Source organism: Cebus imitator, unplaced genomic scaffold (assembly GCF_001604975.1).
Source record: "Cebus imitator isolate Cc_AM_T3 unplaced genomic scaffold, Cebus_imitator-1.0 Scaffold30, whole genome shotgun sequence".
In the NCBI taxonomy this organism is placed as follows: Eukaryota; Metazoa; Chordata; class Mammalia; order Primates; family Cebidae; genus Cebus; species Cebus imitator.
In genome coordinates this window covers 3041362-3063004 of record NW_016107345.1, presented here as the reverse complement: position 1 = coordinate 3063004, position 21643 = coordinate 3041362, and the positions used below count along the sequence as shown (strand labels likewise).

The following is a 21643-nucleotide window of genomic DNA, read 5'->3' as shown; positions in this document are numbered from 1 at the left end:
TCTTTTTCCTTTTCTTTCTTTTTTTTTTGAGACTGAGTCTCGCTCTGTTGCCCAGGCTGGAGTGTAGTAGTGGGACCTCAGCTCACTGCAATGTCCGCCTCCCAGGTTCAAGCAACTTTTCTGCCTCAGCCTCTCAAATAGCTGGGATTACAGGCATGCGCCACCACGCCTGGATAAGTTTTTTTGTATTTTTTAAGTAGAGACGGGGTTTCACCATATTGGCCAGGCTGGTCTAAAACTCCTGACCTTGTGATCTGCCTGCCTCGGCCTCCCAAAGTGCTGGGATTACAGGCGTGAGCCACCACGCCCGGCCTGAGTTCTTTCTACTTTTCTTAAGGTTGAATTTGCATTTTCAAATCTGTTTATGAAATCTTCCATGGAGCTTCATTTAAAATGACATTTCTTTGCCTCCTCTGCATCAGCAGGATGAGCAGCCATCATTAATTCTGGTCATGCATGCTGGCGATGGAGAGGGCAGGAGTGGCCACAGGAACCAACTCCTTCCACTTGTGATGCTCTCCTTTTCAAAGGATTGCAGGATCTTAAAAGACTTACTGCTCTCCCTATGCCAATCACAATTAATCATCCTTCGATGATCCAGAAAGCATATCATAATCTTACGGGGGCTGTGACTTGAGTTTTGCAATTGATATCTGGAGACCTCTCTGCAGGTTGGGCTGACGGGAGAGTGGAGAGTGGGAGAAGCATTTCTTGGAGAACAGGCAAGGATGAGAGGAGCAAGAGAGAAAAAATGCAAAAGAGAAAATTTCACTTTAAAAACATGCATTACTTAGATGGAAGGCTAATATGACATCCTAAAAATTCTTGAACTCTGTGCAAATCATTGGGAAAATTGACAGAATGATGGCTGGCCTGTCACAGTGTTCCTAGTCATTACATAGTTTGGGCCAGTTACTTAAATGAAAAAAGTGGGGCAAGTTGTGAGTTGTACAGCGTTTAGGAGTGAGTAGCTGTGGGCAGGCGGAGGGGAAACATATAACCTGAAAACACTCTACCTGTCTTTCTGGCTCTCAGCATTTCAAGTATGTCAGCAGCAGCCATTTCTCTTAGGACGTTGTTTCCAAGGTCAATTTCCCTCAAGTGGGCAGAGTATTTGATCAGGCTGTTGAAAGAAAATCACACACACACACACACACACACACACACACACACACACACACATCATGTCAAGCATTGTTATTTAAAGAACCTCAATCCAGTTACTTTGGAGAATGAGCTCTTTTTAAACCCCTCCCCCAACCCCAAACCCACCCAGTGTGAGACCAGAGACATGCTGAAACCAATTTTACCGATCGAATTTCTCCAGTTTGGATACTTCTTCTAGGTAAGTTGATAGAGTAAGGATTTTTGGTTACTTTAAATCCTTCATTTGTTTATTTACTCAAAAGATATGGTATGATGTGATGCACGACTTCCTAGTTTAGATATCACATATACCAGCAAATGTCCAGAAGTTTAGAGTGACAGACACAAGTTTGGCAATTTTTAGTATGCCAAGAAATGACAACTATCAACACTGTAAACAAACAAACATTTTTACATCAAATCAGGAAGGGCATAGTCTGAAAATAGAAGATAGCTCTTTAAATCAAATAACTTCAGTTTTATGAAAAGTAAACTGTACTGTTGTTATGTTGTAATTTCTTTGAGGACTATTGAAGTTTTTTTTTTTTTTTTTTTTTGAGACAGGATCTCGCTGTGTCATGCAGGCTGGAGTGCAGTGGCATAATCCTGGCTCACTGCAAACTCCATCTCCCGGGTTCAAGCAATTCTTGTGCCTCAGTCTCCCAAGTAGCTGGAATTACAGGCATGTGCCACCCGGGAAATTTCTTTAGGTGCAGGTCTTGCACTGGACTGCTGACTGGTCTTTGGGACTCTCTGGCATCATGAGTGGATAAGAAATCTGGGCAGAGGCCTGGACTCCTGGTCAGCTTCAATCCCTTGCCAAATCAGGTGTCAAATCATGTGATCATAGCAGGCTACGGGCCCTCATCTCCCTCATCTGCAAAACTGGCCTGAAAAAGGCCGTTCTGCCTTTCATAAGGTTGTAGTGAAAACAGAATGAAGCCGTTACTGTGAAAGCATTTTGCAAATGCAATGCCGATGATGGTCTATTTAGTGCATACTTATTACAAGCACGTTATGTACCTGGCACTGCAGGGATTAAGAGAAATTTAACACATGGCCTCTGCTCTGAAAGAAGTTATTTGACTATCAAGAAAACAATGTCAAGCCCTTACCAGGGGCTGCGGGTATGAAATTTCAGTTAGGGTCCACACTGAGTAGGAGGCTACTTTCTTGCTCATTGTATATATTTTCCACCGATTCAGCAGCTGGAATGCAAGGCCCGAGCTGAATGGTCCTGCCAGACTCTCTCTCTCAAAGGTCTTGCTGTTGAGGCAACAGTCTGCCTAGTCAGGATTTGACAAGCCTTGGCTTCCTGAACTGCCCGGTTGTGTGCCGTGTCTTCAGACAAAATGCGTGGACAACAGGGAAGCTTCAAGGCAGAACAGAGGGTCCACAGAAGGAGGGCAGGAAGTGAGGAGGACAAACTTCATAACTCAACAATTCTGCATCTAGGTCGACTCCACAGGCCGTGGAGTTCAGCACTACACCGTGCAGCCTCATGTGAGCTAAGGTCCGATGCGGCATTCATGACACGCCGGCTGCGGCCAGGCCCACCCACATGGTTAAGTGCTTGTGCCCTGCACAAAGGGGCCTTCCAAGAGGATGAGTGGGGCTGAAATCTAGCAGAGTTCTTCTGCTTGCCAAAGGCTGGGCCCCAAAGCGTGGATCTGGAAGGGGAATTTCCTCTGATTCATCGGCCAGCGGTGGTGCGTTCTTAATTCATCTGTGCAGAGGGACTTCTAATTTGTAGGAGGGTGCTAGCTGGAGCCCTGGCCGCTATATTTAGCACCCTACATACGTGACCTCATTTAACCCTGCAACAGTCTCTTGTGTTAGACACTATTATTATCCCCATTTTTACAAATGAGGAAATCTAGGTAAAGATAAGTGATTTAACCTTGGCATGGTGGTGGGCACCTATAATCCCAGGCACTCAGGAGGCTGAGACAGGAGAATCACTTGAACCCAGAAGGCAGAGATGCAGTGAGCCAAGGTGATGCCTCTGCACTCCAGCCTGGGCAACAGAACAAGTCTCTGCCATTAAAAAAAAAAGAAAAGAAAAGAAATTAGCTGGGTGTGGTGGCACATGCCTGTAATCCCAGCTACTCGGGAGGCTGATGCAGTGGAATTGCTTGAACTTGGGTACCAAGTACCAAGCACTTGCCACATCAGGTACCAAGACCAAGCTGGGTCACTGCTTGACTCTCAGAGCTGAAAAACCTCACTGGAAACTGCTTAAAAGCTACAGGTAAATAATTATTCCCACAATTTAATTCAAGCACTTAGTTTTGGAAGGTGAACAAATAAAGTCTCTTAACTCGCTACTTACCATGTTAAAGTTTGAATGAATTGCAACAAACCATTTTCTCTTCTTTTCCTTTTCCGTCTATGCCATTGTCTGCCAAATGCAACTTCACTAAGCAAGGACCGGCTTCCATCAGACCTTCAATTTTCTTCTTGATTCCTATAAGAAAAATCGGAGCATTTTCTTATCTTTAGGCAATAGTTCCCCTGTTTATCACCAGCTAAGCTGACTTTATTCTTTTAGATTGTACTTTACTGGACTTGTGTGAGTAGATGCATTTTGCAATATAGTCAAGGAAACACTGTATATATAATTTTTTTTTTCACAAATAAGGCTTTTTATTTGCCACTATTATAAGTCTGAACTTTAAACAGATTCTTGGACTGGTGGTTCATATCCATCAGCTCGTTCAACATTAGCACCTGTCTCATCCCCAGTGGCTTTTCCAGAACTACTGCCTTCACCATGAAGCTCCATGAGTTTTCCCAATTCAAACTTGGGCTCCTTCAGCATTTTTACTTTTCTAACGAAGACATCATGGAGAGGATAAATAGATTGGCAAGCCTTTTCTATGTCTTTTCCAATGCTGTCTGGAATCAGTTTATTGACCACTTCTTTCAAGTCATTTGCCTGCACCTCTCGGGTCATGATTTCCATCATCTTCTTCCGGATTTGGCGGACCTGTTGGTGCTGAGCATAAGAGGTCTTCCGTATCTGATTGATGGGTTTTTTGGTAAAACCAACACAGAACAGACGAAGCAAGCAATCATCGGTAGTCTTGACATCAACATGAGTTTCAATCATTGTCTGCCATTTTTTGACCATGGAACACATATTGTCACGGGTAAGATCCATGCCATGGAAGTTAGTCAGGCAGTTTTTGCCCTGAACATCTTCAGTAATCAGCTTGAATTTCCTAAATGCAACTTCATCATTCTGCAAATCAGCAAGACTAACTTCAAACACTTGGCCCTTGAGGCCATCAGATGCAATTTTGGTTCCTTGGGTCCTGGTGACTACCGTCTTTCCCATATTTCTTATACCGAACGTAGCGGGTGCTTTCACATCATACCAATCTTTCTTAGAAAATGGATCAACCACTTTCTTCTTGGCTCCCTTTGTGCCACCTTTCGTAAGGCTCTTGTTCTTGCCAACCGCCATGGTGCTGCTCAGAGAGCCAAAAGGTGTATATATAACTTTTTAAGTCCTTGTTTTATACTCAGTACATCCTTCCTTCTTTAGAACAAGAAGCCCAAAATTACTCTGCATGAAAGGAAATTCCATCTAAGATTCAGATTGTTGCCTTTACTTTGAAGAGGAAAACTGATGTCTCCAGAAATTTCCTGAAGGAAGATGAATGAGTTGCCCACTGATCTAGGGGAAGTGATAGTTTTTATGAAGCAATTCAGCCCTTTAAAGGAGCCTGAAAAGCTGTTACCCTTTTGAGCTCTAAAAGGGAAAATCTGAAGGAGAAAGGACCATCCTGCCTTTGTAGAATTCATGACTGGGGTCAGATCCTGGGGTTGGTTCACGCTTGTCAGTCTACACAGCTGTTGTAAAGAGTCTATTGTCAATCCTGGGGAACAGCATCAGGTCCACATTTAATTTATGTCAGTTCAAGTTTAGGAGATTGGCAAAGAAAAATACAGGGGGGATGGATGGAAGAGAAATAATCATGGGCATAATGCGGGCTCATCCACTCAGTAAGTATAAGACGGGAAGTCGGAATCTGCAGTCCCAAATTCAAATATTTTCTGGGGGCCTACAAGTGTTTAAAGTTATATGCACCCCCTAAACACTAACCAACTACTTCATCTGGACCCAACTGAAGAAAGACCAAGTGATCTGTTCCAAAACTGGGGAAGAAACTGTGTGGAGACATAGAGATAATATGCCTAGATATTATAACGCGTAGGTAATCTGTGGAATTTTAAAGAATCATTTAACTCTACACTAATTTTGTCCACCATGCTGACTTGAGAGCCTAACCCTGGGGATAGACAAGACTTGAATTCCTTCAGCATTTACCAAATATTTTCAACCTCCTGTTATGTGTCAGGCAGTGGTGTAGGTGCCAGAGATCGAGCAGAGAACAAAAGAGACAAAAATCCCTGCCCTTCTAAAGCTGACATTAAGTGAATGTTAACTAGCATGGTTAGAGCAAGGAAGAGAGCAGCATCAAGGAGAATCAAGCGTTAAGTTTTCAAGCCTGGAGGGAAAACTTACTTTTCAGGAAAAGGAGATAAATGTGGACATCAGGCCTTCCTAGGTTGCCAGTTGGGGAAAAAGAGTGGAAAGTATGCTTTAAAAAAAAGGATTTGGTTGGTTTCTTTAGACATGAATCTAATCTGCTGGATTGTTGGATGAAATAGACAGGATTGGCTGGGTGTGGTGGCCCACGCCTGTAATCCCAGCACTTTGGGAGGCCGAGGTGGGCAGATGACTTGAGGTCGGGAGTTCGAGACCAGCCTGGCCAACATGGTGAAACCCACCTCTACTAAAAATACAAAAATTAGCCGGGTGTTATGGCTACTTGGGAGCCTGTAGTCCCAGCTGCTTGGGAGACTGAGGCAGGAGAATAGCTTGAACCCAGAGGTAAATGTTGCAATGAGCCGAGATCACGCCAGTGCACAGTCTAGGTGACAGAGCAAGACTCTGTCTCAAAAAAAAAAAAAAAAAAAAAAAAAACAAAAAAAAAAAAAAAAAAAAAAAAAAAAAAAGGAGAGAAATAGGCAGGATTTATTTTCCTTCAGAACACAGTTGGAGGGATGAACACTGGTCCATCCTTTGGTTTTATTAGGGGGAAGCCTAACTCGCCTAAATCTTATTTGTCCTTACATACTAGGCATGTGAATGATAGCAAACAACAGCTGTCATGAATAACGGTGCTACATTACTCACACTAGAACGGTATCTAGCTCACGGTAGGTATTTCATAAATGTTTGTTGAATGAATCAATGAATCAATGACTAAAAGTATAAAGTGCAGTCGTGTTACGGAAACTTTATCTTACTGTTCAGTGCTTTTCCAAGTACGGTGTTGCTAATAATGCCTTGAGACCACTTGTGAACAGAATGAAATATGCTTTTTCTATTTGTAAAATCTCTTCACAAACAAAAATGCCTTTGAAAACGTAAGTTGACTGACTGCCTGGAATGATGAATGATGTGGATACTGATCACATGTGGCATCCATTTCTTTTTGTCCCCTTCTGGCGTGACAGAAAGCAGTGGTGGCCAATGGAGCCAAGGCCAAAGGCCAAAAGCTGAATTCCTTTACAGCTGCTCAGCTTTGTAAGGAAAGACACGGTCTTAGCCATCTACATCCCTAGCTTAGCTAGTGTGGCACAAACGTGTGCCCTTGTAGAGGAAGGGAGTTCCAGGCCTGTGATTAGCCTGGTACAATTGCACTCCTACGAAAAAAAAAAAAAAAAAAAAACAATCAAAATCTCCCTCCAGCTGTTAAGACAGGTCACAATGTCATCTCTGCTCATGAAAAATAACCAGTTTGGAAAATGCTAGTCTAAACCACTCTCCAGAATCTAGACCTCTAATGAGTTATGGAGGCCCTGTTAGACAACAGGAAGGCCGGCATTGCTCATGACAGGAACTTCCTGCTCCAGGGCTTTCGCCAAGTTCCAGCAAAACTGAATTCTTTTCTCTAGGTTGAAAACAAATTCCTTGGAGTAAGGGTGGTCACGTGCTCAGGCCCTGGTAATACTTGATACACCCAAGCTGTATTCACCTGCAACCCATTTTTACCTAATCTTATATTTCTTTACTTTGAAACAAAAACAAGCTCACCAACAATGACCATTTTAATTTACCCCCTCTGTCTGGGAGTGCTCAGCAGCGGCACAGCCATGCCTGGTTGTGCCCAAGAGGCAGGATGGTGTAGTGAGACATGGGACCTCCAGGTTTAAAACCTCTCTCTGGAAAATGCTATGAGACTCCTTGGAAAGTCACTTGACTTCTCTGAACCCTAATTTCCTCTGGCAAAATAGAGATTATAATACCTATCCCTTAGAAGTACTGTGAGGATGGCTGGGAAGCATTGTGAAATAGCGGTGGTTAAGACGTGTAGTACACAGTTTTACTGTCTCGCTTACCAGCATCATCTCTGGATTTCATAAGTCACCGAAACACTGGACCGGGAGCCACCTGGTGAAGAACGTTCATGTGCAAGTCGTCCTCCCTTCCATCACTGTCTCCCTGGGTCAGGAGGACAATGGCATGCCTTCCCTGGAAGCCACTCCACAGGTCCAGGATGGACCCACCCAGCCTTCTGCTTCCTCTCATTTTCTCTTTGGCCAATTGCCAAGCTTCCCCAGTTGTCCTGGACTTCAGAATCTTTCTCACCACCCTCTTTGAACTGGCTACTAGGTCCTGTCAATTCTCTCCCTTCTAAACGTATTGAGACCCCATCTTTCTATCACTGTAGCCTCCCTTTATCTTCTCTTGCCTGAACCAGTGTAAAAGCTTCCCGCTTTTCCTACTGCTCCCCTCTCATCCTTGACTCCCAGCACCACTCCTTCAGTGGACCTTGTCAGACACAATGAGAAGCCCTCTGACGTTGATGAGATCTGGGAGATCATGGATAGACTGTGCCTGATGGTGGAGGGGAAGATAAACAACAGGACAGAGAGGAACAGCTCATTGGTGGAAATGCCTTCTCTGAAGGCCCGCAGGGCAAAGGTACCCAAAGCACAGTCATCACTGGTGTTGATATTGTCATGAACCATCACTTGCAGGAAACCAACTTTGCAGAGGAAGCCTACAAGTACATCAGTGAGGCGTGGTGGTTCATGCCTGTCATCCCAGTACTTTGGGAGGCTGAGGTGAGAGGATTGCTTAAGCCTATGAATTTGAGACCAGCATGAGCAACATAAAGAGACCCAGTCTGTACCAAAAAAAAAAAAAAAAAAAGTTGGCCATGATGATCATACCTGTGGTCCCAGCTACTAGGGAGGCTGAGGTGGGTGGATTCCTTGAGCCCAGGAGGTCAAGGCTGCAGTGAGCCATGATCACATCACTGCACTCCAGCCTGGTCCACAGAGTGAGACTCTATCTTGAGAAGAAAACAAACAAACAAAAAAGAAGTACTTTAAAGATGACATGAAATCAGTGAAAGGTGAATTTGAAGAAGAGAGATCAGAAAGAGTAAAACTTTTTATGACAGGGCTCCAGAGCAAATCAAGCAATTTAAAAATTGCTGGTAATTAAAAAAACTACCAGTTATTTTTTGATGAAAACATGAATCCAGATGGCATGGTTGCTCAAGTGAACTACCATGAGGATGTATGTGATTTTCTTTAGCAATGGTTTAGAAATGGGAAAATATTAACAGATTTGGCAATTACTTTGAATCTATCACCTATCATCATAAATGGCTGCTGCTTGTCACCCACAAAACACCACGTCTTAAGATAAATGGGCCCTTCATTTATTTCAACTGTGATTTAGGAGGAGTGGAGGCCTCATTTTTTTTTTTAAGAAAAAAATGTGTCATGTAGGTTGTCTAAAAATAAAATGCATTTAAACCAAAACAAAAGCCTTATAACGAGTCTCCCATCCTCTAGCTAGTACTCTCTCTAAAGCATATTCTGCAAAACTGCCCAAGATACTTTTCAAAAACCCAGCTCTCACGATGCTCCCATCCTGCTTCAAAACCATCATGGCTCCCCCTCTGCACACAGGAGAAAGTCTAACTCCTAAACTCAGCTTTCATGGCCTTCCGTCATGTGGGTCCACTGGCCTTTTTAGTCAGATTTCCAGCCACTTTCCCAGTGACCTCTCTGTGGCGAACGTCACACCTCCAGATGTGATGCCACGCACCTTCCTCTTCTGAGCCTTTTCTCATGCAGTCCCCCTGCCTGGAACCTTCTCTCTTGCACAGCTGACAAACCTCTTCTCATTCCTTCCAATGAGAGCCTTGTTTCCTAAATGGGCCAGTACCCAAAGGTCAAGTGTAAATTTTCATGGAACCAGCATCCCCCAAAGAGGCTCTCTATATCCTTCACTTGCTGGCCTCTTCTGGGACCACCAGAACAGGTGGGCATCCTACATTCTGGGGGCATCAGATTGTTCTGCTTAACCACTACTCAGATGTTCATCTGTGGATGCCAGGCCCTGGTAGGACCTTCTCCTTGTGGTTGAATTATTTTGTTTAACTTGTTAAAAATAGCTTCTTTCCATCGATAAAGAACGTGTGTAATTTCCTGTGTAAGTCCTAGTTTTAGAAACCAGAACATAAACTCTGTTTGCATGATTATAGGTCTTAAAAAGGCAAAATGTAACTAGAGTTTGATGATTCACACCTTGGGCCTTGGGACCTTTCTATAAAGGTTTCCATTGTTTAGCTGTCACCCCAGGATGAAGCCCCAGATAAAATAATTTCAGGATTATAACCAGCAATTTCCTGTTTTGGAACTAATAAAGCTGTGTTGAAGATTACATCTTGACTTTTGAACTTGGTCTTTGCATTCCTTAATGCCACTGATACTTCTGAGGACCGTGCCTATGATATAAGCAACAATACCCTCTTTGGGGAAGTGTATTTGCTACTTGGATGGCATGATACTGTAGTGAAGTTCTGAAATCGCAAGTTTGTGGACATACCACTGTATGGTTGGATTTTTGCCCCATGTACATGCCTAAGTCACTCACCAGCTCTCCCTGTCCTAAATCCTCCAAAACTGGAACAGCCCTGTGGCTGTCTGTGGGGCTTGGGCTGGGAGTAGAACAGCACAGGTGACAGGATACCCCCAAGTCCTCACTGGGTCTTTCAAGAACTTTTGGGACCTGAGGCAACAAGGCAGCACTGGCTGAATGGGGCTCAGAGAAACCATCTAAACTGAGGTTGGCTATTCCTGGTGACATTACAGTGACTTCCAGTCGTCAGCTATCTTCTGTCTATTCATGGATCTCACAGGTTTGTGACTAGGCATAGTCCGAGCCAGACATCTCCCACTTGAACACCAATCAACTTCCAGGCCCACGATTCCTAGTTCCTGTATCCCCACGGTACAGAGAGCCATGGGGCTCAGAGGTGGCCCCACTGAGTAGAGAAGAAGACAGAGAAGCCAGAACAGAAATGGGACTGGGTTTTGTGTGTTCTGTGGTTTTCAGAGCAGAGAAGAGGCATCTAGGAGCCTCAATCTGCTCTCTGATTTTCTTCATTGTGCAAAATAAATCAAGAGCAGACAATCTGATTTTTTCAAGCCCAAAACAGTGGTTCTCAAAGTGTGACCCTTGGACCAGCAGCATCAGCACCCCAGGAACTGGATAGAAATGCACACTCTCCAGCCTTACTCAGACCTAGTCACTCAGGATGTGGGGGGTGGCGTCCAGCAATCTGTGTTTTAACAAGCCGGCTGGGTATCTCTGAGGCTGCTCAAATTTGAGAAACCCTGTTCTAATAACTCTTCATCGTCAGGGATGCACTGAGTCAAGGCTGATTTGGACAAAAATCTTTAACCCCTGCAAGCATAGAAAGAAGATATTTTGCTTCCTTCATCAACTTATAAATGGTTGCTGAAAGTAAAACTGTCAAGTTCTTGTAATGATTGCTCCAAATGTTCTTATCACTCCAAATGAGAGGAATAATAATGGGCATCAGGTTTCCAAATGGGGATTTTGCCTCAATGGCATCATGGGGACAACTTTCCAAGCTGCAGGCCAAAAGCCTCTTGTTCACAAACAGGCTGGCATGGAAATCGTTTGACTGTTTCCAATTAGAGCCAAATGGAAACCATCTGGACTTGTCACCCAGGAGGCTGATGTAAATCAATTCGATCTGAACATTTACTTTGAAACAAGTAGAACTCTTCTACCAAAGACCAAACTCACCCTTCAAACACTTTAAGACAGCAAAAACAACTGTCCAATGTGGGAAGCTGTTTTTTAATTTGCTTTGTAAACTCTGGAAAGCATGACACTAGTCTGCCCTGAAAGGAAGCTATAAAATAAGTACAATATTAGAACAAAAGGATTTGAGGCAAAGAGTTCCTTGGGAAACAAAAGACTTCAATGGTTCCCAGTGTCTACTGGGTCAAGTGCAAACTCTCCACCTGACATGCAAATTCTTCCTTACTATGACCCTCCCCTCTTTCTGAGGGCCGCCCTACCAACGTCCTCTGGTTCTACCTAAACCTGCAGGCTCATGGCTTGCATTAAGGCCCTTCTTCCTCATTTAAGTCCTTCCCGACCTAAGTCTTTCCTTTTTTAATTTCCATAGGTTATTTGGGATAGGTGGTATTTAGTTACATGAATAAGTTCTTTAGTGGTGACTTGTGAGATTTTGCTGTACTTATCACCTGATCTGTATACACTCAACCCTGTTTGTAGTCTTTTTTTTTTTTTTTGAGATGGAGTTTCACTCTTGTTGCCCAGGCTGGAGTGCAATGGCGGGATCTTGGCTCACTGCAGCCTCCACCTCCCACATTCAAGCAATTTTCCTGCCACAGCCTCCCAAGTAGCTGGGATTACAGGCATGTGCCACCATGCCTGGCTAATTTTTTGTATTTTTAGTAGAGACGGGGTTTCTCCATGTTGGTCAGGCTGGTCTCAAACTCCTGACCTCAGGTGATCCACCCACCTTGGCCTCCCAAAGTGTTGGGATTACAGGCTTGAACCACCACACCTGGCCCATTGTGCCATTTGTATGCCTTTGTATGCCTTTGCATCCTCATAGCTTTGCTGCCACTTATGAGTGAGGACATACGATGTTTGGTTTTCCATTCCTGAGTTACTTTGCTTAGAATAATAGTCTCCAGTCTCATCCAGGTCGCTGTGAATGCCGTTAATTCATTCTTTTTTATAGCTGAGTAGTATCTCATTGTATATATGCACCACAGTTTCTTTATCCACTCATTGATTGATGAGCATTTGGGTTGGTTCTGTGTTTTTGCAATTGCGAATGTTGCTGCTATAAACATGCATGTGCAAGCATCTTTTTCGTATAATGACTTACTTTCCTCTGAGCAGATACCCAGTAGTGGGATTGCTGGATCAAATGGTAGTTCTACTTTTAGTTATTTAAGGAACTTCCACACTGTTTTCCACAGTGATTGTACTAGTTTCCATTCCCACCAGCAGTGTAGAAGTGTTCCCTGTTCACTGCATCCATGCCAACATCTACTTGTTTTGATTTTTTGGTTACAGCCATTCTTGCAGGAGTAAGGTGGCATCGCATTGTGGTTTTGCTTTGCATTTCCCTGATCATTACTGATGTTGAGCATTTTCTCATATGTTTGTTGGCCATTTGTATATCTTCTTTTGAGATTTGTCCATTTATGTCCTTAGCCTACTTTTTGATGGGATTGTTTGTTTTGTTCTTGTTGATTTCTTTGAGTTCACTGTAGATTCTGGATATTAGTCCTTTGTCAGATGTCTAGACTGTGAAAATTTTCTCCCACTCTGTGGGTTGTCTGTTTACTCTGCTGACTATTCCTTTTGCCATGCAAAAGCTCTTTAGTTTAATTAAGTCCCAGCTATTTCTCTTTATTTTTGGGTTCTTGATCATGAAATCCTTCCCTAAACCAATGTCTAGAAGGGTTTTCCCAATGCTATCTTCTAGAATTGTTAGTTTCAGGTCTTAGATTTGAGTCCTTACTCCATCTTGAGTTGATTTTTGTATAAGGTGAGAGATAAGGATCCAGTTTCATTCTTCTACATGTGGCTGGCCAATGATCCCAGCATCATTCATTGAAAAGGGTGTCCTTTCCCCACTTTACATTTTTGATTGCTTTGTTGAAGATCAGTTGGATGTAAGTATTTGGGTTTATTTCTGGATTCTCTATTCTGTTCCATTGGTCTATGTGTCTATTTTTCTACCAGTATAATTCTGTTTTGGTAACTATAGCCTTATAGTATAGTTTGAAATCAGTCTGGGCACTGTGGCTTACACCTGTAATCCAGCACTTTGGGAGGCCGAGGTGAGTGGATCACCTGAGATCAGGAATTCGAGACTAGCCTGGCCAACATAGAGAAACACTGTCTCCACTAAAATACAAAAATTAGCCAGGCATGGTGGTGGACACCTGTAGTCCCAGCTACTTGGGAAGCCGAGGCAGGAGAATTGCTTGAACCCAGGAGGTGGAGGTTGCAGTGAGCCGAGATCACGCTACTGCACTCCAGCCTGGGTGACAGAGCCAGACTCCATCTCAAAAAAAAAAAAAAGAAAGAAAGAAAACAGAAAAGAAATCAGGTAATGTGATGCCTCCAGATTTGTTCTTTTTCCTTAGTCTTGCTTTGGCTATGCAGACTCTTTTTTGGTTCCATATGAATTTTATAATTGTTTTTTCTAATTCTGTGAAGAATGATGGTGGTATTTTGATGGGAATTGCATTGAATTTGTAGACTGCTTTTGGCAGTAGTCATTTTCACAATGTTGATTCTACCCATCCATGAGTATGGGCTGTGTTTCCATTTGTTTTTGTCATCTGTGCTTTCTTTAACAGTGTTTTGTAGCTTTCCTTGTAGAGGTCTTTTGCCTCCTTGGCTAGGTATATTCCTAAATATTTTATTTTTTGCAGCTATTGTAAAGGGGGCTGAGTTCTTGATTTGATTCTCGACTTGGTCGCTGTTGTTGTATAGAAGAGCTACTGATTTGTGTACATTAATCTTGTATCTGGAAACTTTGCTGAATTCTTTTATCAATTGTAGGAGATTTCTGGAGGAGCCTGTAGGGTTTTCTAGGTAAACAATCATATCATCAGCAACAGTGACAGTTTAACTTCCTCTTTACCAATTTAGATGCCCTTTATTTCTTTCTCTTGTCTGATTGCTCTGGCTAGGACTTCCAGTACTATATTGAAGAGGAATGGTGAGACTGAGCATCCTTTTCCTGTGCCAGTTCTCAGAGAGAATGCTTTCAACTTTTCCCCATTCGGTATTATGTTGGCTGTGGGTTTGCCATAGATGGCTTTTATTACTTTAAGATATGTCCCTTGTATGTGGACTTTGCTGAGAGTTTTTTTTTTTTTTGAGATGGAGTTTTGCTCATTACCCAGGCTGGAGTGCAGTGGCGCGATCTCGGCTTACCGCAACCTCTGCCTCCCGAGTTCAGGAAATTCTCCTACCTCAGCCTCCCAAGTAACTGGGACTACAGGCGTGTGCCACCATGCCCAGCTAATTTTTGTATTTTTAGTAGAGATGGGGTTTCACCTTGTTGACCACGATGGTCTTGATCTCTTGACCTTGTGATCCACCCGCCTGGGACTCCCAAAGTGCTAGGATTATAGGTGTGAGCCACTGCACCCTGCCCGAGAGTTTTAATCATAAAGGGACGCTGGATTTTGTTGAATGCTTTTTCTGCATCTATTGCGATGATCATGTGATTTTTGTTTTTAATTCTGTTTATGTGATGTATCACATTTATTGCATATATTAAACTATCCCTGCATCCCTGGCATGAAATTCACTTGATCATGGTGGATTATCTTTTTGCTATGTTGCTGGATTCAGTTAGCTAGCATTTTGCTAAGGATTTTAGCATCTATGTTCATCAGGGATGTTGGTCTGTAGTTTCCTTTTTTGGTTATGTCCTTTTCTGGTTTTGGTATTAGGGCGATACTGACTTCATAGAATGTTTTAGGGAGGGTTCTTTCTTTTTCTATCTGGTGGAATAGGGTCGATAGGATTGATATCAATTCTTCTTTGAATGGTAGAATTCTGCTGTGAATCGGTCTGGGCCTGGACTTTTTTTTGGTTAGTAATTTTTTTTTTTTTTTTTTTTATGAAGTTTCGCTCTGTCTCCCAGGCTGGAGTGCAATGGCATGATCTTGGCTCACTGCAACCTCTGCCTCCCAGGTTCGTGCTTCTCCTGCTTCAGCCTCCTGAGTAGCTAGAATTACAGGCACCTGCCACCATGCCCGGCAAATTTTTTGTATTTTTAGTAGAGACAGCGTTTCACCATGTTGGCCAGGCTGGTCTCGAACTCCTGACCTCAATTGATCAGCCTGCCTTGGCCTCCCAAAGTGTTGAGATTACAGGTGTGAGCCACTGCACTTGGTTGAGATAGTGGGTTTCTGTTGTGTATGGCACCCAGTGTGTGGTACTTTGTTTTGGGAGCCCGAGCAGAAGTAAGTCCTACTTGCCTTCAAGGAGCGGTTCCAAGGTGTTTGTGTCCCACTTGAGAACCATTCTGTTGAGGCAGCTGGAGTGACCAGAAGGTACGTCCTTGGGGCAGGAACCAGGGATATTCCTCACTACATCCTTCACACACTAGCCTAGAATGGGCTCCGAGGAAATTTTATTCCAACAATGTGTACTGAAAGAATGACCACAGGTGACCTGCAGTTCTCCAAGGCCCCTAACCTCTTTCCTGGAAAACTGTAAGACACTTGGCTCCCCCGGGGGTTGGTGGGAGAATTCATATGGCTCACGAAGATAAAAAGAAGCAAGCCTGGAAGCTTTGTACCAAGTTTTAGTCGCTGAAAGGGATTATAACTTGGGTCTCAACAATGCTGTTATTTAAAAGCTGAAGGATGAGTAGTTGTATTGCTCTTTTTTTTTTTTTAACTTTTCTGTCAAACTATCCACCTTCTAAGGGGGTTTAACACCAGCAAGGGCTACATAGGGATGAAGGAGGTGGTAACACCTGCCAGGGCTACACGGGGGGTGTGGCACGCAGGAAGAGTCACATTTACAAAGGGCCTCATAGTCAGCTTCTGGTACAGTTGCCTAATGATGTTATGCAGGCATTTGCTGGGATTTGTATGTATGTTAGGAGAGTTATCTCATTAAATGTAAATTCTTCAAATAGTATGCAGTCTATTTTAACCTTCTTTGCCATTAGTTAATTTTTGTTTTTAAAATTAGGGAGGCTCAAGAAATAAGAGTGGTCAGGGCCTGTCCTCAGTCTTCAGAGGGTCTGAAACTCCCAAACAGATCTTGACCCAGTGATTTTTCTGCAATGCTGAGTTAGCGCACCGTGAGATGCAGTTAGACGCTCCCTTGTTCTTTTACCACTTTATGGTAAAAGATGCTGAGATAAGTTAGGATTGGCGACCCAGCGTTCCTCTCCCCTCTAAGGTCATCTAGCCCAGTGCAGGGCCTCCTGTCCTGAGATGCTGATTATTCTTATCTTCACAGGAATCCCAACTCACTTCCGTGGAAGAATTTTTGGCCGAAAATATTCCCAAATGGTAACTATGTTATGGGCTGGATGTTTGTGTCACCCTAAAATTCATATGCTGAAACCCTAAACCCCGATGTGATGGAATCAGGAGGCATAGGCCTTTGGGAGATAATTAGGCCATAAGTGTGGAACCCCCATGAATGCGATTTGTATTCTGAAAGAAAAATATCTTGGGCCCCTAAAATCACTAAGGGAAGCTCAAACTGGAAACTGCTTAGCGCAAACATGCCTCTCATTCTATCCAAAGTCACTTCTTTGCTCACTGAAATAAATGCTTATCTGATCTGCCTCCTTTGGAAAGGCTAAGCAGAAACTCAAAAGAATGTAACAGTTTGTGTATTCCCTATCTGTGACCTGGAAGGTCCCTCCCTGCTTTGAGTCTTCCAGCCTTTGCTTCAAGTTGTCTCGCCTTTCCAGACTGAATATATTAATTGATGTCTCGCGTCTTCCTAAACGTATAAAACCAAGCTGTGCCTGACCTCCGTGGGCACATGTCGCCACGACTTCCTGAGGCTGTGCCTTGGGTGTGTCCTCAAACTTGGCAAAATAAACTTTCTAAATTAACTGAAATCTGTCTCATACTTCCTGGGTTCACAGTACTTTTAGAAAAGAGACCGCAGGAAGCTATCTAGTCATCTTCCCACTGGAAAAGAAGGGCCATCTATGAAGCAGCCCTCCCCAGACACTGAATCTTCCAGTGCCTTGATCTTGGACTTCTCAGCCTCCGGAACGGTGGGGAATAAATGTTTGCTATTTAAGCCACTCACTTTGTTGTATTCTATTCTAGCAGCCCAAGCTGACTAAGACACTGTCAAAAACAAATGATAACCTCGCCTGGTTCTTTTTTTCCCTTTTAGTAGACTTTCCAAAAATCTAGCTCTACCCAGTGGAAAGGCTATATTAATATCAGATAACAGAGACAGTCTGATCAATTTTCTTACTTTATAGGTTCACTTGACATTCTAGATCATAAGAATTTGTAATTTGCTAATTCAATGAGATTTCACGGAGGAGTTATAAGGATAATTTCCAGGACAGAAAAAGACCACAGAAAAAAAGATTAATATTGAAGAAGAGAAAGCCAAAGGGTGACAAGCTTTGTTACAAGGGCCAGTTGCCCTCCCCCAAACTCATGGTAGAGAAAAACATGAAACGGACTAAAATAGAACAACACAAATTTATATTAGCCTCCACAATCAGTTTCCCAAAGACTGTGTTCACGACCACGCGGTGAAAATCTTACATCGTCTCTTTAGAATTTCTAAATGGTAAAGCTGGGGTGGAATTTAGGATCCTGTGAGTGAAAAGTTCTCATTTTCCAGAAGAGGATTCTGAGAGCCAGGCATGAGTGGAAGTGTCAGGAATAGAATCCGGGTCCCTAACACTTAGCTGCCATCTTTAATACTTAGCTTCTTATTTAGTCTAATCCAGTTCAGAGGTTATAGAGTTGTTGATTTCTTAAAATTCCTTCTGGATTACACAGTTGCTGATTCTAAGTAACAGTCATAGGATGGAAGTCTGTGAGCTGAACTGATCAGATCCCACAGGCTGTTCATTGCAGAGATTACTCCCAAACCAGCTGAGGCCCCGTTACTATTTTTTTGGGGGGGAATGTTAAACATGTCAAAGATGAATTCCTCTAATGGCTATGGCAAAGCCGTTTGGTGTTTGGTTTACATGAAAGTCACAAGACACTGAGTGTTCTTTTTTCTCCACTTGCATTTTTCTCTGTTTGGTGCAACTACTTAGTAGTGGAACACACAGCTCCTGAAAGGGGGAAGTGACTTAGAAGATGAGGGAAGTGGAAGGAATAGTTGAAACAACAAAAATACCTTTGTTATTCTTTTTCTTCCCTGAAGTAGTTTTCACTGTTACAGCTTCAGATGATTCTGTAATCTGGTTCATAGTTGAACTTCCTCTCTGTTTGGCTGGTTGGAAAAAAAAAAAAAGATTTTTTTAAAAAGCAGCCTGTTCAAAGTCAAATGAATGGGTTTCTGACACACCTTAATGCTGGTTGTGGCCTTTATTTTATGTTCACTTTACCCAGAGATATTTCTGACCAAAGAGAATGATCTGACCTCTTGTCAAGATCCCATTCACTTCAGTTTAGTACCATGGTTTTGTTTTTTTTGAGATGAAGTCTCGCTCATCGCCCAGGCTGGAGTGCAATGGCGCCATCTCTGCTCACTGTAACCTCTGCCTTCCAGTTTCAAGTGATCTTCCCACCTCCGCCTCTCGAGTAGCTGGGATTACAGGTGTGCACTACCCCACCTAGGTAAGTTTTTGGATTTTTAGTAGAGATGGGCTTTCACCATGTTGGCCAGGCTGGTCTTAAACTCCTGACCTCAAGCGATCTGCCTGCCTTGGCCTCCCAAAGTGCCGGGATTACAGGTATGAGTCACCACAGCCAGCTCGGTCCTGTGGCTTTTGTGTTTCTTTCCTTAAAGTCTCAGGGTGAACATGCAACCAACTAGAGCCCAGGAACCATCCTGCCAGCATTGTGTTACTTCTTCTTTACATTCCAAAGCTGCCCTCTTTAAAAGTGACTCCAAAGCCCTGGAATTAGTAAGAATGTAGCAGGGAGGAACACTTTGTTGGCATGTTTAAAGCAACATATTATAATATATCACTCTGGAGTCATTCTAGACTCTTCCTTTCCCTTGTACCCTACATCCAAACCGTTAGGAAGCGGGATAATGCAAAGTCTGACTGCTTCTCACTGCCTTCCCTGCTAATGCCTTCATCTCACCTGGGTAGACAGCTCTCTCCTAGAGGACAATGGTCACCCAACAGGCCTCCCTGCCCACCCTCACGCTTTCTTGCCTACCCTCACCCTTTCCTGCACACAAGAAGAAAAGGGAATAATGTAAAAATGAACATTGTGCTTAGATTTCAATTCTACTTATTCTGCAAAATCTTGTATTAAAAAGTATTTTAGGCTGAGCATGGTGGTTTAAGCCTATAATCCCAGCACTTTGGGAGACTGAGATGGGCGGATCACCTGAGGTCACAAGTTCAAGACCAGCCAGCCCAACATGGCAAAAGCCTGTCTCCACTGAAAAACATAAAAGTTAGCCAGGCGTGATGGCGCATGCCTATAATCCCAGCTACTCGGGAGGCTGAGGCAGGAGAATCACTTGAACCCGGGAGGTGGAGGGTGCAGTAAGCTGAGATTGCCCCACTGCACTCCAGCTTGGGTGACAAAATGAGACTCCGTCTCAAACAAATAAATAAAGAAAAAAAAAAACAAATAAAATTGTATTTATACCATAACAAGTAATTAAGATTAAGAAAACAAATTTGGGTTCAATCCAAGATGGCCGATTAGGAGCAGCTCAGGATTGCAGCTCCCAGTGAAAGTGCAGAGGGTGAGTGGATTCCACATTTCCAGATGGATTTTTATTGCCCACAGACCAGGAGATTCCCAGGCGCAGGAGCCCCATGGATTGCCAGTGTGGCTGGTCTGGCCGGCAAGGCTGCTTTGCGGGCGCCCCGGGGCGGCAGTTCTCCATAAAAAATACACAGGTCTGGGCACTGTTTTAGCTGGCAATTGGAGCTCCGGGAAGGCAGAGTCACCCATTCATCTGATTAAAAAGGGGACTGAAACAGGGAGCCAGGCCAGAAGATTCCCGGGCAAAAAAGTGTCGTGAATCTCAGTGCTGCTGTTTCAGCCAGTGCAGTGGGTCACCACATGGGAAATCACACAGATCCCAGTGCCTTTCAACAGGCGACTGGAACACCTGGGAGAGAGTCGACCGTTCAACTTAAAAAAAGGCTCTGAGGCAGGGAGCCAGGTGATCAGCCTCGGCTGATCCCACCCCCACAAAAAAACAGCAACTGGAAACACTCTGGGTTGAGAGTTTCACAGCATGCACAGCTGAACCGGGGAAGGTCCAGCTCTGTGGGGGAGGGGTGTCTGCCATTACCGAGGTACTCCACCACTACGGAGGTAGTCCGCCATTGCTGAGGCAACCCGCCATTACAGAGAGAGTCTGCTATTACAGAGGTGGGCTGGCTTTGCCGGGGCAGTTCTAACTACACACGTATAAACAGGACTGCAGGGAAGTTGACACAGCAGCTGGGCGGAGCCCCACAGCAGCTCAGCAAAGCCTCTCCGGGCAGATAGTGACTAGGCTGCCTAAACGCTGGGCAGGGGAGCCCTGATAAAAAGGCAGCAGCACAACAGAAACTCATAAATAAAGCCCTAACTCCCTGGGACAGAGCACCTGGGGAAAAAAAAGGGGTTTATGAGTTCTGCTGCAGCAGACTTAAACGTACCTGCCCAGCAGCTCTAAATGAACAACGGAGCTCACAGTTCAGCACTTGAGCTCACTGAGACACAGACTGTCTCCTCAAGCAGCTCCCTGATGCCCATATATCCAAAGCGTCACCTCATAAAGGAGAGCTCAGACTGACAATTGGCGGGTATCCTTCTGGGACAAAGATAGCAGAAGAAGAAACTGGTAGAAACCCTTACTGTTCTGCAGCTGCAGCAAGTGATCCCCAGGCAAGCAGGGCCTGGAGTGGACCTCAGCAGTCCTACAGCAGAGGGGCCAGACTGTTAGAAGGAAAACTAAGAAACAGAAGGAAATAACTTCATCATCAACAAACTGGACATCCACTCAGAGACCCAGTCTGAAAGCCAACAACTACAAAGATGACAGCTGGATAAATCCACAAAGATGGGAAGAAGCCAGTGCAAAAAGGATGAAAGCACCTGAAACCAGAACACCTCTCCTCCTACAAGGGATCACAACTCCTCACCAGCAAGGGAACAAGGCTGGATGGAGAATAAGTGTGATGAATTGACAGAATCAGGCTTCAGAAGATGGGTAATAAGAAACTTCTGTGAGCTAAAAGAACATGTTCTAACCCAATGCAAAGAAACTAAGAACGCTGAAAAAAGATTTGATGAAATGCTAACGAGAATGGACAATTTAGAGAGGAATATAAGTGAATTGATGGAGCCGAAAAACACAACACGAAAACTTCGTGAAGCATGCACAAGTTTCAACAGCCGAATTGACCAAGCAGAAGAAAGGCTATCA

General features: G+C 43.8%; 1 protein-coding gene and 2 long non-coding RNA genes across 4 annotated transcripts in view; 1 reads left to right on the top strand and 2 right to left on the bottom strand.

Moving 5' to 3' along the window:
- Positions 1-303: 303 nt before the first annotated feature.
- Positions 304-21643, bottom strand: part of LOC108300821 — a 26507-nt gene continuing 5167 nt past the window's right edge. For both annotated transcript variants that reach the window (XR_005199297.1, XR_001823610.2), the window contains exons 2-5: positions 18428-18523; positions 3479-3613; positions 1017-1123; positions 304-677 (exon numbers count right to left, since the gene is read on the bottom strand). This is a non-coding gene — a long non-coding RNA (uncharacterized LOC108300821). The remainder of the gene's footprint in view (positions 678-1016; positions 1124-3478; positions 3614-18427; positions 18524-21643) is intronic.
- LOC108300818 (40S ribosomal protein S3a-like) lies at positions 3768-4632 on the bottom strand. The gene has a single exon (XM_037736833.1). It carries the CDS (start codon positions 4613-4615, stop codon positions 3821-3823), a length of 795 nt encoding a protein of 264 aa, XP_037592761.1. The 5' UTR covers positions 4616-4632; the 3' UTR covers positions 3768-3820.
- LOC119470404 overlaps positions 18809-21643 on the top strand; it is a 9771-nt gene continuing 6936 nt past the window's right edge. The window contains exon 1 of the long non-coding RNA XR_005199298.1: positions 18809-18850. This is a non-coding gene — a long non-coding RNA (uncharacterized LOC119470404). The remainder of the gene's footprint in view (positions 18851-21643) is intronic.